Source organism: Lonchura striata, chromosome 14 (assembly GCF_050655825.1).
Source record: "Lonchura striata isolate lonStrDom1 chromosome 14, ASM5065582v1, whole genome shotgun sequence".
Lineage (NCBI taxonomy): Eukaryota > Metazoa > Chordata > Aves > Passeriformes > Estrildidae > Lonchura > Lonchura striata.
This window is the reverse complement of record NC_140716.1, coordinates 4175174-4192035: the sequence shown is the minus strand read 5'-3', so window position 1 is coordinate 4192035 and position 16862 is coordinate 4175174. Positions and strand designations below refer to the sequence as shown.

The window sequence follows — 16862 nt, the reverse complement described above, 5'->3', positions numbered from 1 at the left end:
GTACAAGAATAGTTCTCAGTTTCTTACATAAATCTCCTCATAACTTTGCTTTCCACCTTTTAGAATTCCATATCTTTGCTACACAACAGCTTTGTGTATGTTTGATTCATTAACTGAAAATATCCCTCCTTTTATTTTTGAAAAACTATCCATTTGTATTTTTAGACTGTAATGTACCCCTTCCTTAAAAGATAAAAAGTTCTATTGATAAAACAATTGTTTCCTATAGTTTACTGTGCTGTTTGACACACTATTGACAGGAAAACATGTTTGGGCAGAAATCACAACAGAAAATGCTTCTCTGATTTCCAGTGGTTGGCCTCATCTGTTTGTTCAACATTTGGTTGCATGAATCCAACCTGGCTTTGACTTTGGGTCAATACATGGTGTATTTGTGATAGAAATAAGGAGCTACTGCTTCCTTTTTAATTTTTGCTTATTTCTTCTCTTTAACCTGTGGTTTTTATGTTTTAATGTTGCTAACATGAAGTGTATGGAAGCATTTGCAGTGTGGACATTAAAAGGACATTTAAAAAAGTAAGTGTGATTGAGTTGCTAGAAGTTTCAACTTCTGAATCACTCTCAGTAATAGCCAGGATTTGGTGGAGTCTGTGTGTTTGTTACTGAGTGCATCTGTACCCAGTACGAGGGGGTTCTGCTGAAGGAAGTTGTGCAATTCCTTGGAATTCTGGTGTTTGGAAAGCAGTGCTCACCTGCCTGGTGTTGAGCTAAGGAGATTTTAAAGGAGTTGAACATCAGTGCTTTGCCTGAAGTTGTAATAAATGCCTGACAGTCAAACTGAAATGCAAGGGGAAGTTAAGAGTATTAAGATTTAATAATCTTCTACGTCTTTTGAGTGCCACAGGTATTAACTATTTAAGCCTCTAGATATAGTTTTCCTGCCTAAAAAGAAACATATACATGTGCTATCCTTTTTCTCTCTTGGCAAAACATAGAGACTGAAAGGCTGAATAACTCAGCCAAGGCTTGATAACCCAACCTAGATTTACCTGGCTCCAGGGCCTGTGCTCAATTTCTGCTGCACAGCAGTAGTATGTGTCCTAATGGTGTGTGAGTAGAAATGACCCCACAAAAATCCTTATTTTGATGTAGACAGCAAACCTGAGACACTGTAATAGCCCTGTATGATGGATCTGCAGCAGTAACACAAATGCTGGTCTTGGCAAACTGCAGGGCTGTACATAGATAGTGTTTGCTGTTGTATCGATCCGTGCCTCTAAATCTTTAATTATCTTTCATAGTAAAACTTGTCTAAATAAATAGCTGTAGTGCTGCTGCTCTCTGGCAGCAGCAGAGGTTGATGCTTGGGTCAGTGGCCACTTTTTACCTTATCCTTTCTCTTTTTTTAAAGATCTGGTACCATTAAAAGGAAGGGTAATGGATCTAAAAACTAAGGGGCTATCAGGCTGTTAGTCCTGAAGTACAAGATTCCTTCCTACAAGTTATGTCTTGTACAGTTTCTCCTATCCCTTCAGGGGTTTATTATCACCTGAAGGCGCTGAGTGGCCAGGTTGATGCTGTTCCTCTCTCTTGTAGAGCAAGTGTGGTACAGCTGGATATTTATTTTGCTGGGTTTAAGCTGGAGTTATATTTTTCTGGCATTAAAAGGAAAGCAAAGCCTTTGGTTCATACAATAAGAAGTAGCCACTGCAGGTACTGGCCTCTTGAGGTCTTCCACCTGTGGTTTCATCTTCAGTGATGAAAATCAGCTGCCATGAGGTTTGCTGGTTCCAGACAGAGGCTTGCTATCCCTGCTCTGTGTACTCTGGAAATCAGTTTTAAATATACTCATGTGCATGTATTTTGCTGCTGAAGGAGTTTTTCATCTGAGAAAACTGAGCAAGTACATTGACCAGCCCAAGTTTTGAGCTTTTATTTCCAAATGGTGTGGCTCTTTCAGTTGCTGTGTTACAGATTTCTGAGTCCGTGAGACTAGGTGTTCTCAAAACTAGCTGTGCCAAATCTTGTTTTCAGCTACACCTATGTGAAAATGGAGATGGTTCTGAACGAGATATGTGTGAAATGAGGAATTAAAAAGGCAGAGATGATGCTGGGGCATTCAGGAACATTAATAAAGGAAAGTTGGGAGCATTTAAGTAGGCACAATTGTGGCACATCTAAATACATGTGTTAAATATGCTGTTAAGAGGTTGACGTTTCCTTTGTCGTTGTTGCATGATCAATTATCCCTTCAGGGCATTGCCCTGTGACAGGGCCACGATGCTGCTAATTTGTTTTATAGTTAGTGCAGTTCACAGCCATGGCTTATGTACTCAGAATAAAAACAAATGTATCTCAGTGAAGTAATGGTATGAATATACAATATTCAACAGGAAACCCTTCCACTCTTCACCACAAAGCACTAGAGCACATACCATTATGCTGACATGTTTTATCCGAAATGAAGATATAATTTAATAACACAAGTTTTCCTCCCACAGTGAAGGAAAGGGGAACAAATCAGTGTTTAAAAAAAACCCCACAGCACCTTAAATAATCAATTCAGGAGAACTATCATAAAGGGAAGCAATATTCATGTCTGTCTCTGAAAATTGAACTATAAAATCCCAAATTATTACAAATAGTCTTTGTGCTTACTGTCAGCGAAGTCAGCCAGCTGTGTAAATCAACAACCTATGGTACTTTTTAACTGCAATGTTTTGTTTAAATAACCCATTTGTATTAAAAAAAAAAAAATCCTCTATTTTTTCTGCCTGTGGTTGCCAGAAATGTCCATGGCAACAGCTGGTGATGGCACAAGTGGAGTTCAAAGTGTTGATTATACCATAAAATGGAGAGGGAAGAAAAACAGACACCCTGCTTATAAATATCTTGAATGCTGTATGAGTTTTATAGGAAGAGGAGGCTGGAGAAAATTGTCTTATTTTATTCTGGGTCTTCTCTTTCTGTTATTGACCGAGACGTGTATTTTGTCTTGAAAGTCTGTTTTTTTCTATTTGCCTGAGAAGTGCTGGTGTAGCACATCCAGCCACACCTCGGTGTGGTTCAGCAAGATAACACCCAGGAGCTGGGATTTAAGCACATTCAAGTTCTTATATCAGCTGCACTAACTCTTGCTGCTTAAAGTGTAATAATTTTTTAAAAGAGCAAACAGATCAAAATAAGAAAAAAAAAAGGAGAAGAGTTGTGTGATAATTAAGCTGCATTAAGTAAGAATTGAAGCTGCTGGAAACCTGGGGAGAAAAATAAAACTGTTTTAACATAAATACTGCATTTAGGAATTATTTCTTAGTTTGTTGCTGTAATTCCTTGCCTCTGCATTGGCAGTATTGTCTCTCCCTGTAAACATCTCTCTTGTGATCAATTATATAGTGATTATCTTGGGTTTGGCTTTGTGTGGTTTTTAATCTCTAGACAAGTAATTGCTTGATATGGGCATGATTAAAAAATATACATTTGGGATAATTTATCTGAGCATATTTTCTGGGAGCTTCTATCTCCAAAGACCAAAAACAAGCTTTCTTAGGGTGAGCTGCTAAGATTTTTATACCAAGACACAATATTTGGTGATTCTGCTTAAATCTGAGACACTTTTTTGTACCAGTCCTGTACATATATGAAGACGATTGTGATGAATTGAGGTTTGGTTTGTTTTGTTTTTTGGTTTGTTTGCTTTGAATGCTCTCCTGCACGTCACAGTCTCTGGATGATTCTTTGGGTCAGATGGAGGGGAGTGGATGGTTGTGATAGTGTTTTGGTGCTGTTTGAATTCTTCTTGACTTACATGTGTGGGTACACATGTAACAGCTAGGGCTGAGAGGAGGCTGAGAAACAGGCTTGTTTTCTAGATTTCCCAGTGATACTGCTGTTTACACACCCCCTTGTGAGGTTTGCCTGTTGCTCGGTCACTTATTCTTTCTCAAATACAAGGTTTTGAGCTTGTTCACTGAACTGCAAACTCTCAGTCAGGGGAGAGGCTTGAGCAGATCTCCTGCATTTGTAATTCTGATTCTGTCTTTCAGAGTCTTTGGGACTTTATCAGCAGATTTAGTAAGTGAAATCTATATCCAGTCAACAAACACCAATGAAAATATTAAGGCAGGCCAAAGACAGACCCTGTGGGTTTGTACCTGTTCTCACTTTCCACTCAGGTCGTGGATCACTGATGATTTGTCAAGTGCAGTTTTCCACCTGCTTCCTTTCCAGCCTTCCACCTGCTTCACACAGACCAGATGTAGTGTAAGGTGTTCGTGAAGAGGCACAGGGAGTGTTGGCTATAGCCTTGTTAAACCAAGACCCTGCAAGCTCCAAAACCAGAGAACAGCGAAGTCAATTGTAAAATGTGGAAACTGCTGTTTATCTCGGTTCCTCCTGAAATACATCTGCTAAACCCACCAACAGCTGGCTGTCCTTCATTTCAGAGTGGTGTTTGGCCTCTGCCTGGTTATTAGGACTGTCTTGGTTACTCTTTATAGCCTTGGGATGTTTCCACGACTAGAAATCCCAGGCACTTCCCAGAAACATGTGTTGTGCCCTGACACAGCTAGAGAAGCAATAGATGAACTGCCCTGATTCTAAATTCAATGTAGCTTTATTTAATATCCAGTGCCTGTGCAAGTATAAAATTTTTATTAATAGATGGTTGATTTGCAGTAACAATGTATAAAGAACCTGAATAATATCCCACAAAACTGCCATGCAGTCACAGCTCTTGGTGCTCTGTCCCTGTGGAGATGCTTCTCTGCAGCACAAACACAAATCTTTTTCCCTGTGATTGAGTCCTGAGAAACACGACTGTTTGTGAGAAATGTGTATTTAAATAATTTGCATTAATAATTCCCTCTCGGCACCAGTAGCCATGAGGGTGGTGAAGTGCTGGCTGGGTTAAGCTGTGCATGCACCCAGATCCCCTGGAACAGCTGTGTGTGCAACTGCAGCAGATCCCTGCTTTTCCAAGAGGGGAAACCCATGGGGGAAGTCTTGCAGTAATTATTTTGTGATTATTCCATAATCTCTCCCTTTTCTGGCAGCATCAGTGGTACTCTGTGGTGTCTGTGGCATGGGGAGATTGGGCCTTGCTGTGTAGTGTGGACAGAAGTTTTTGAAAGGGGAACAGAGGCTCTCCAGTAAAAAATATCTGGTGTAGTGGGATTAATAATCATGTTAGCTAGAGGTAATATTGGAAAAGAGCCTTTATGAAGGCCTTTGTACTAAAATATTGCACTCTGGCTCAGGAGCAGATGGTGCCTTATGAGAGACAGCCTAATCAGGTTACTCTGATTTTCATTTTATATTTTTATAACTCAGTATTATCTACTTTCTGTGTAATCTGGTAGACTAATAACATAACAAATATCTAACTTTGAGGAATTATCCCCTTGTAGAGTAGATTTTGCTATTTTCCAATAAAAAACATTATTAATCTAAATCCACCTATTTGAGATACTGAAGGGTTCATTTGCAGCATTAACTCAAAAACCTTTCACTTAAAGGCCATAAAAATGGCATCCCCTTTGAAAAATTATCTTTACTTGTAAAAGTCTCATTCATGTCCCATTGATCTTAACAAAAAAATTCCCATAAGCTTTAGATGAAGCTTAGAGATTATTTGCAGAAGAGTTTATAGTATTTGGACAACTTGAAAAGGTGCAGATAACAATTCCAGAGTGCACAGCTGTAGAATGGTTTGGGTTGGAAGGGACCACAAAGATGATCTGTTTCCTGTGCCATGGGCAGGGATGCTTTACTTTAGACCAGGTGTCCACGTGCTCAGTTCTGACTGCTGTGAGTGGAAGTGAGGAAACCTCAGAAGGTGCAGTTCTGTGTTCTGGTGTTTAGAAGAATGGGCTGTATAATGCTTTGTGCCCATCACTGCTGCCTTTTCCCATCCCCTCAGTCCATAATTTTGATTAAACAGCATTCCCTAACCAGTTTGTCATCTCAAAGGCCTCCTTGCCTTTGCTTTGAGATCAGCCTGGTTCAGCCTCAGCTCCTTCTGTGGTGAAGGTGCCACTGAGATGTTTTTGGACATGATAATCTTGGATCCACCATTCAACTACCTCCCACTGCCAGCCCTGTGTTCCCTGCAGGCTTCTGCTGGGCTCCAGAGAAATCCCAACAATTCTCCTATTAAAAAGTGTGCTTTAAAATGTTCCTTTCCTAGCTTAAGAAATCCCAGAGGATCAGTCTGCTTAGTTTGCTTGCTGGTTGTTCCTGTCTCGAAAATGTTAGCTAGAGTTAAGTTTGATACTGCTTTAAAAAAGTAATATTTATATTTTTCATGTATTCTGTGCTGGGTATGAATTACTGACAGGTCCACTCCATCTGCTGCAGTCATCTTCATGAAATGTGCTGTTAAACTGAGCACACAGGAATCAGATTTTCCTTGGAACATCGCAGTGGTGCTGTCAGAATTTAAAAGTTATATCAGACAATGAAAACAAACAATAAACCCAAGAAAACGTGTGAAGCCAATTTTTGGATGCTCTGTGCAGCTGTTGTGCAGAAAGTGGCTGCAGCCCTGGTAAGGGCTGGGGCCTGGAGCTTCAGATGATTTAGAAACATTGGAATTAATGAGTCCTTAAAATGTGACTAATTGATTTTCCTGCTGCACGGGGCTCATGCGTGATGTAAATAAAACTCCCGGGCTCTGGGAGGCTCCTGGCTGCCTCCATACCTGCTTTCCCTTAATGAACTCAGGACGTGCCATTTTTCACAGAACTATTAACATATCAATAACTCATTTGTGGAGTTGGATTTTAAATTTGACAGTGTAATTGATGACCCTTAAGAGCTGCCTTCAGGAGTTGCATTATCTTCTAACTCTTTTTTTTCCTGTACAAATTAGTACAGGAAATTATGCTTATGTAGATTGCTTTCTAAAATTTACTTACTTTTCACACACAAATGTTACATTTTGCTCACACTCCAGTAAAAATTTGTGTATCAAAATGAAAAAGTCCTGCTTAATTTTCAACATTTTCCTTCGTAAATACATTTTCATGTCCTTTGCTCTTGATTATTATTATTATGAGCTTAATGGGTTAAGTGTCAAAATTTTCAGCCAATTTAAAGCAGAGAGTAACTGTGTCCATCTCAGCAGTATTCAAGGATCACCTTTAAAACTTTGGGTGCAGTTTTACCTGGAATCAGTTGCCTGAGATATATTTCAGTATTTTCAAAGAATCTTTCTAATGCTGCTGTCTTTAGAATTAAAGTAGAAATGAATATGAATGTAATTGTCTTGTAATATTCAATTATTAGCACTGAACTGGAATTTTATCTTTATTTGCTCTATCAAATGTCCTATTAATTGTGTTTTATATCCTCACTCTGTAAATTTATCACAGTTTCTTTGATTAATTTTCTAAATCAATTAAACTAGTACAGTGTCATTGAATTTTAAAAAAAGTACTGTGATTTTTTTTAGTAGTTTTTACAATAAGAGTTGCCAAGGAAGAGGCTGTAAACAGGATCTTTAGGTGGCGTGTAATGAATTATTTCAGAGCTGAACATTTAGCTTCATTTTTCAGCAGTTTATTGTAATTATTGTCTGGAGCAGAAGTCTGAGCAGCAGCTGAGGGAGCTGGTGAGGCTCAGCCTGAAGAAAAGGAGGCTCAGGGGGGACATTCTTGCTCTGCAATTCCCTGACAGGACAAGAAGAAACAGCCTAAATTTGCACCAGGGAAGATTTAGGTTGGAAATAAGGGAAAATTTTTTGACCAAAAGGGTTCCCAAGCACTGGTACAGCTGCCCAGGGCAGTGGTGGAGTCCCTATCCCTGGAGGGGTTCAGTGGCAGCCTTGGCAGGGCTGGACTCCACGATCTTAAAGATCTTTTCCAGCATAAATGGTTCTCTGATTCAGAAGTTCAGGTTTCTTTGTATCCACATCAGGAAATTGAAATGTTATGAATCAAATGCCTGGCTTTGAATACAGCTGTGTTCTCTCTGTAATTTCTAATGCTCTCCCTACATATAAAAACCAGTTTGCTACACTAGGAATGTGTGATTTCCACTGTTACTTGGGTTTTTTTAAGAGCAAAATAGCTGTTTATTACTACGGGTAACCACCCCATGGCAAAACAGGAGGATGGAATGCAGGGGTGTTTATTATTCACTGATTAGTGCACAAATGCTTTGATTCAGTGCTGATTCTTTCTGAGCCTATTGATGTGTGAATTTGTTTCTTCCAGTATAATAATTCCATAAGTTGCTTCACCCTCATGCTCAGTGATATATCTAATAGCACAGCTGAACTCAGCATGGCTTCTCATCAAGCATTAGAAGTGAAGGGAGTTTTTCCTCCCAGCCTTATGCTCTGATTTCCAAGTCTGTGCCTGTCCCAGGCTGCAGTAGACGAGCTCTTTGCTCCACTGGCTTTCCCTGGAACGTTACATTTTCTTTTATCTTTCTGGGTTTTGAGCTTCCTGTGTCCTATTCCTCAAACTCTTGAATACTTACATGTTTCCTCTAGGTTAATCCTTTATCTCTTATAGTCAAGAAAAGGCCATCTAATCCATGTGAAAATAAAGTAGCCAAGTGTGTAATGCTGCCTGTGAGCGAGTTCACAGAAACCTTCGTTATACAGCAGCTCTAAGAACAGACTTGTGTTAGGCAATGACATGTATTGACTCCTCCAGGCCCACACCAGTTACCTACAGGGCTGTGGATGAAAGAAAACCCCTCCCTATTCCCACAGATCATCTCTGTGACAGCCCATGGCCTTATCTGTGATGAGGTGATAACCAGTGATGCCATAAATGCAGAAAGTTTACCTTTGGATCTTCTGCTGTCTTTGATTTTTACTTTCTTATTTTAGTGAACTGTGTGTAATTCCTGGAGTGTGACTCTTTAATAGGCTGCCTTTCACTTGTTGAGAAGGTTTTCAATAAATCTGGCTTTGCAGCATCCTGATGATTGCCAGGATTGTCATCACCCCACAAAGATGCAGTTTGCAGCCTGGTGGTCACCGGTGTCATTTGCTGATTCTTGCATAACTTCTTATTGCCATTTAAACTGCCCCTGTTTTACACATTGAAGCCTTTTCTGTGTGTCACCATAAGCATCTTACATGATCTAAGTAGAGAAAAGGCCCAGAGGCATCTGAGATCTTTATTTCCTGTATTTGAAGTGGGGCTGGTTTTGATTCCACAACATGACCAGTGAATATCATATTAGGTGTCAGGTCTGAGGTGTGGTGTGGATAACATTCTTCTGGTTTCAGTGTGATCTTTCTCTTCCCTAAACAGAGCCATCACTCTGGAGAACCAGCTGGTGATCCTGGGGGTGTCAGAGACAGATGCAGGAGGTTACTACGTCCAAGCAGTCAACGAGAAGAACGGGGAGAACAAGACCAGTCCCTTCATTCATCTCAGCGTAGCACGTGAGTACTCAAATTGTGGGGCATGTGCTGGCACCCTGGGGCTGCAGGCAGGACTCACAAAGGCTTCCCCAATACAAAGAGCTTTGCTAATAAAGGATTGGACCTTTAAAGGAGGTCAGTGTTTCCTGCTTGGTTTTGGAGCACACTGAACTCCTTGTGCAAAAGAGGGACCTAGGAGAGGAGATGCCCTCCACAAATCACCCTCAGAGCCCTTTGTCTGGTGGTTTGCTTTGTGCAAGGCAGGTACATGATGATATCCCTCACTGTTTATTGTGAAGTTGTGGTTATAATTTCTTTTTAATGCAGGTGTTTATAATGTGTTGTTTTCCATTGTGCCTAAGTAAACAAGTCATCCTTCTGAGTGCAAATTTATTTATGAATCTATTCCCAGTTTATGGCATTATTTTTACCTGGAGTTATCACAGAGTCCCAGGGAACATGCATTTCATTGTTATTACTTATTATTTTACATTACATGGGTTGTATTAACACTACCACTCCAGAGATATTCCATGATTGGGTTTTGCAGCAGAGAAGAGGGAAAAGCAGCAGAGCACTGGGGTCAGGGAGATGGCTGCACACTGAGTCTGCCAAGGTGCACATTTCTGCACATTTCAGCAGAAATGTGCATGTGCAAGCTCTTGTAAAACATCCAGTAAACCTGTTTGCATGAAAAATTAATATTCTAAACACATGAAATGGATTGAATCCTTGTATGAGGCACTTGATAAAGGCATTATTTATGTAGCTGTGAGAAGAGGGAGCGTGTTAGTGCTGTGGGAATGGGGAGGTTCCTCGTTTTTGCTTGTAGAGACAGGGAAGAGGTGATGGAGTAAATCACTGATGACAGTGGCAGCCTTGATAATTTGGGCTTCTAGAAGATGCAGGACTTGGCTCTAGATCAATGGCATAATGAGATGCCCCAGAACTCCTGATCTTGGGTACTATGAGATTTTGGACAATCCTTGTTGGCTCATTTCCTTACAATAGCAAATCTTGGGAGTCTGAGTTTCTGGGCTGGAAATCCGGGAAACTGCTTTTGGAGCAGTGCTTATGTCTGTCATAAGTTCATCTGAAACATGGTCCTGTGAAACATTCCATTACTAAGAAAATGTCGTTTTTCTGCTAAAATTCCTAATTGGATTTCAAGGAAAGCTGTTCTTGGGCAAGCACGGGGGGCCCTGGTCATGGGCTGGGGGTCACTGTGGGCAGCAGCTGCATGCTTTGACAGGCAGCAGGTGACACAAACCTCCGTTTTCTTCCAGACAAGTATCTAAACTAAATGAACTGCTCAGAGGTTTCGTGTGTATCTTTCTAAAGTGGAAATAATATTCCAAATCCACTTGTGAATTCTGGCTGTTCTGTGGCATGTAGATTGTAAACATTATTATTTCTGACAGTATGAAGAGGTTTGCTAACACTTCAGTAATTTCATTTTTAAAGCAAATTTGTGTTGTTTGTATTATGTGACCAATAGCATACTTCCCACTTTAATTTCATGTCTTAATTAATGCTAGAAATAGTCTGTGATCATGCATGCATAACAAGTGCTATGCAAAGCAGAAGGTAATATGGGCATATGGAAAAGAAAACACTCCAAAATGCTCACAGGCTTGATACCATGAATGCAAAGTCTGCCTGGAATGTGGCAAATAGGAAAGATAAAATGGATAAAAGAAAAGGAAGGATGAGACAAGATGGAAAGCCAGAAATGAATTTGCTTTTAGAAGTAATGTCAGCCAATGAGGTTTTCAAATTGACACCTTGATATTCAGGGTTATTAAGGCTGTGTGTGTGTGGTGAAGGAAGGCACTGGCTGTAAGGCATTGGAGTCTGTAAAGAAAATTGGATTAACGTGATCATTCTGAACTTTGATCTGGGGAGAAAACTTATGTGATACAGTACATAGAAATGAATAAACATTTTCGGTCTGGTAACAGAAAATAATCAGGTAAAAATACAGTCCTGAAGCAATATGCAGAAAATGGTTGCCGAAAAATGACATATTTTGGAAGAGTAATAAAGAATTCAAGCAAAAGGTTAGAAACAGATTGTTAAAGGTAACACAGATGAGGAAGATACTGCATTGACTTGTCTCTATCTGAATCTTATGGGATGTTAGGAGTGATGTCACTTGTAACTTTTCATTAGGACATGTATAAAGTTTAAAAACAGATTAATCAAAATCCAGTAAACCCCAAGTAAAGCAGAATAGCCAATCTGTGTGCAAGTAGATTATATATTAATTATTGAGTACAACCTTGCTGCATGACTCAGCGTGCACACTGCCACTGTTATTGAGGGCAGGAGGAAAAAACCCTGTAGATAATTCCCAGGGCAGCCATTCTCTGAGAACAGTGTTAGATATGCACAGCTCATTATTCCTTGAAGGAGACCAGTGTCAGATTTGCTTCAGCCTGTAAGAAAAGCATATTTGCAGAATCATTCTAACAGCTGAGAAAGCTGTAAGCTGTCCTGTTCTGCTCCAAAGTACAAGAATGACAGGAGGAGAAAGGTCTGGCTCTGAGCTGAGCAGAGGATGAGTTTCAGGGCCTTATATTGCAGATTAAACTCGCTGTTGAACTGTGGCTGAAGGTAAATGGAGCTTGAGCATCGCCTGGAAAATACATTGAACTGTCCTTCAATTAATAACTGTATTTGATACACATGCTCTAAAAAGATTAGAGGATGTTGAGCATGTTTCAAAAACAGTCTAAAAGCTCCAATCACACAGAATTCTCCAGTAGGGCTCTGAGTATTAATAGTAAAGACATGTTTCTTGTCAGTCTAAACTGCAGCTCACGGAGTCCAACACTGTGAATCTCACACCCACCCATCGCCCCTGATTGCAAACATGAGGGGAAGTTGGGAAACAGCTCCCACAGAAAGCCTGCAGGCTCGTCAGGCTTGCTTTGCCTGTGCCTGGGTTTGCTTTTCTCCATGTTCTGAGGTCGGCCACACGTGGGAAATGAAGGCAGCAGAGTGCCAGGGCTTAGGGAAACTCTCAGTTTTTCAGGATATTTGGGTGATTCAGGTACAACCCCCATCCCCATCACTCAGTCCTTACACACCCCTGGTGCAAAGGCACTAAAGATTTATTTCCCAGTAGATCTGGTCACTGAGTGAGAAAATCCAAATATTAAGCAGTTTTTTTCCTTCACAGCTGAGTCCCCAGCTTGGCTGAACACCCGTGCTCCACATGCCTGCCCTAAACCCTTGTGTCTGAATGTGACACAGGGTGAGGTCCACCCAGCTGTGCTTGAAAACCATGGAGGTTTCTTTCAAGTGGCTTCACTTGCACTGATTTCAGGAAGATTAGATCATCTCTGAGGTGACAGGCTCTGGGGAAATAAAAATTATGTCCAACAGACAGCATATTGGGAATAACGTCACATCTGAAATTAGTGTGAGGTGTCATAAATTAGTCCTAAATTTAAAATGTCTAAAAATGAGTTGAACTGTGTACTACACTAATGAAAATCTTGCCACTTTTTTCTTTCCTCTTTTTTAAACCATATGTCAGAGCTTTCATGTAAATAACACAAAATTTTGGCTTGGAAAATCGGAAAGTCTGAAAGTCAAGAGTTTGGCAGTGGAAATAGTAACAACACTGGCTTTGGGTTTTAACTGAAATTACTCACTCCTTGTTGAGAATTCACTACTGCTGCTTGGGAGGGTTTCAGTATTAACGCCATTGATGGAATTTCCTAACTTAACTAGAGTTGTGTGAGAATTTATCTGTCTCTGGACTGGTACAAGCTTTTGGGATGTAAATACTGCTCTTCAATAACAACACTTGGAAAATCCTAAATGTTTTATTCCTGTTCCCATCTATTGAGCTATAGGGTTTGATGATGGTATCATAAATGGATCCTTAATTCTTTAGGCTTTTTCTTTCATATGCCTATTCTCCCACAGCCAGATAAACCCTGCAGCACAGATGGTCTGGTCTGCTCCTAAGGATTGTGACTTGTCAGGGAATAAAGTGACATTCTTTGATCTTACAAGTGTTGGCAGGGTACCTAAAGATTGAAGTGTTTATTCAAGTAAGGCCATCGTAAAACCTCACTTCCTTGAGGGCCATTCTCAGTGTAGCAGCTAAATATCTCTGCATCTGCATCACAACTCTTCTGGTTGTAGTATGGAACTTAAATATCAAACAAAATCCAACCAAACAAAAAAACTCAAAACTCCAAATCTTTGAAAGTAATGATAAAAAACTTCCACAAACCAAAGACCCCCAGAAACACCCAAACAAACAACAAAAGCTAGTACATGGTACTTCGCTGTTGGCTGTGCCACTTTTGCATAAAGGCTTTTTTGAGGGTAAAGGGGAGCAAGGCCATTTAGAGCTTCTTAATGAAACCATGAGGGATTGTAGAATGTAAGTCAAGAGTTTAAGTGGGTTTATTAGAAGAGGGAGAGAAAAAGAAAGATTAGTACGGAGCTTTTTATTTCTGTGATGAGCTGGCTGAGCTATTCCCTGCAGGGCATTCAGTCTGTGTCCTTCCACTTTACGATGTGACACCATGGCCAGGCTCTGGAGCCACGTGGGAAGAAGTTGGCAAAGCCTTGGTGAGATATTTCCATTATTGACTCCAGGGCAACGCTTTATGTGAGCACCACTGGCCTAGTCCTGGAAACTTTTAATGGAGTGCTTGGCTTTTTCTGAGTCCAGTTGAAGCATTTTATGAAAAATGTGGGCCTCAGTAAATGATTTAAATGGCTGGCTTGCAGGAGGTGGGTGTGTGTAAGCTGTTGTGACAGTTTAGATGGTCCTGCTTCAATTGGTTTTGTGGCGCTAATCGTCCGGAACTGCAATTCAGGGCCTTGCTCCTGCCCCTCCTTGTTAAGCTGTGAAATATTGAGATGCATGTCGCTCCAATAGATTTATTAGTAAATTAGATAGTCCCCAGACCTGTTGGTAACACCATGAGATACAGTGTTCTGCAGCCTGATGTCATTTTCTGATGCAGGCTTCGTGAAAAGAGAAAACAAGATTGATGAAAATTTTAAAAACCTTGCCAGCCAGCATTTCTGAAGAGTCAAAGATAATAAAGCCAATTATCATTTAACGAAGATAAATTTTTCCCTTGGGTACTGGCAATGCTTAAAAGAAAAAAAAAAAGGTAGTAAGGAAAGAAAAAAGTTGGGGACTGAAAATTAAACTCCTGGCTTGGTTGCACTGCAATTAATTCAAAGTATGAGGGTGTAGTGTTGTTCTGCCTAACTTCCACTTGCAACCAGAAGAATTTTATTCTGTTATGGCAGACATTGACATGAGGCTAAACAGACCCTGTTTTTCTCTGCTTGGTGCCTGTTTTGTACTTCAACTTAATGTATCAAGACATAAACTTTACAGAAGGCAGAAGTCCCATTTCAGGCTCACAGGGACTGAATTTTCCTCAAAGCTCTTGTTTGTTTGGTTTTCTTCTATAAAGGAAGGCTCTCATGATTGCACAGGACATTTAGGTCACTTTTAGTGTCTGGAAGAATGAAATATTCTTTATGTTGTCAGGAAAAAAGAGGTGGGGGGGGGAAGTGCCCCATTACCTGTCGGTGTGTTTGAGAGGATGTTCCTCATGACATCCTTCTGTCAGGTTTGCTAAGAAGTTTTCAGAAGATTCTGAGCAGACATTTTCTTCTCTGGAAGAGAGCATTTCACTAACACGATTTTCCATATTAACCATCAGGGTTCGTTCAAGTCAGCAGATGCTGAGGATCCTTCATGGGGAAGTTTGAAGCACAAAAGGCATGAATTTTTCATTGCCAGTCCCAGCTTTCAGGTGTAGGCAGGAAAAAGGAAAAAAGGAATGGGCTGGCACACACAGGGAACAGATATTTCTATTCTGATGTCAAATTCACACAAGCTCTATAGACTTGTCAGACTGGTTTTAGTTCATGCCAAGAAAATTGACTTCTTTTAGCCTCTCTGGGTCAGTGCTGTAGAGGTGAATTTAGTGGTTCTATGATGCTTTTTTTACTTTTAGATGAGGGAAGAAGAAGGAATATGGGATGAGATGAAATTGCATTTCTGTGCCGTGACTGTACCTGATTTCCCAAGGCTGTGACCAAATACTGGGGAAGTCCAACAGAGCAGAGCTCACCCCTCTGTGAACTGGTTTTAAGTGGCTCTTTGAAAGGATCACATTTCTTTCCCATTTCCTCAAAGGTTTTGCTCTCTCCTTGTCTAGCAGGATTTCCAGGAGGGGTGTTGTGGTGGGGTTCCATGAGTAAATGTGTACCTTTGGCTTTGGGTGACCCTGAACATTTGATTGGCACTAAACAAGCCCCAGTTACCCGAAATGTTAATTTGTAGGAGTCTGTGGAAGTGTTTGGGGTCTAACACTCAACCCTAAGGACACATTCTGTGTCAAAGCTATCTTTAATACCCTGGTCAAATATTGTGAAAGTGCTTTTTCTTCTATTGTTGCTCAATATTCAAGGACATACATTTTAAATGGGGATCATTTTCCTTACTTTGAGAATAGAATGCAATTTACACAGATCTCAAATGCATGGTTATGTATTTAAGTCAAACACATTTTAATAACAATAATAGCTGTGAGAAAAAAGACTAAATTGAGTTAGTGCTAAAGATTTGGGTTTGATATATTGGAGCAAATGTTAGTTTAAGCTTTATCCAGAGCTGGCAATTTCACTGGAGGCTGATATTCTCAGTGCTTTACCCTATTATCTACTGCAAAAAGTGACACTGTACTGCAGTGTAGGCTGATTTTATATGCATTACAAAGAAGTAACAGATGATGTTCAGGATTTATCAGCCTTCTTGGACTCCAAATTTCATTGTTAGGTTTTTCTAAAGCCTCAGCCAGATCTCTTCCATAATTCTCTACCTTTCTTCTCCTTAAAGGAAAACTTTGCTCACTTTTAACTACAGAGATAGAGAAGAAAACCTGTGGTTAAAATGATAGATTGTTAAACTGCAGGAATAATAAAGGTGAGCCAAGAAACCTCTGTGGCAGCTCAAGCTTTTTTTTCTTAGTTTTTTCCAAATATGCTATCAGTTCTCTTCTTGATAAATATCAGAAATATTGGTTGGCCTCCAGTTTCATCCCCCTCTGGACTATTTTTGATAAAACTTAGTGCCACTCATGGTGCATCTGCTGCAGCCTCTGCCCCAGGCAAGCAGGGTCTCCTCTGCTGGTAGCTTTTGTCATGGAAAGATGACAAACTGAACTTTCTGTAAGGTTATTTCAGTCTGCCTAATAAAGAGAACTGAAACAGCCTAAATCAGCATAAAACCTATTCAAATATCTGGCACTTAATTTTCATCATATTGCATCAACAAATGTAATGAAGCTTTAAATGCGTGGTTTATGGGAAGAATAGCTATTTCCTTTTCTCCTAAGTGCAACAGAACAACCCTGTTGTTATGGGGACTCCTCACTGGCTGGTGAAACCACAGAACTGCACCCGAGCTAAGTGTCTGTTCCCTCAGCAGATGCACATACATTATGCATGTTGCTCTGAAGAA

At 40.2% G+C, this 16862-nt stretch overlaps 1 protein-coding gene across 10 annotated transcripts in view; it reads left to right on the top strand.

Annotated features, from left to right (window-relative positions):
* Positions 1-16862, top strand: part of SDK1 (sidekick cell adhesion molecule 1) — a 378688-nt gene that overhangs the window by 170012 nt on the left and 191814 nt on the right. For all 10 annotated transcript variants that reach the window (XM_085592158.1, XM_085592155.1, XM_085592154.1 and 7 more), the window contains one exon: positions 9231-9364. In XM_085592158.1, coding sequence (XP_085448284.1) covers positions 9231-9364 — 134 coding nt within the window. The remainder of the gene's footprint in view (positions 1-9230; positions 9365-16862) is intronic.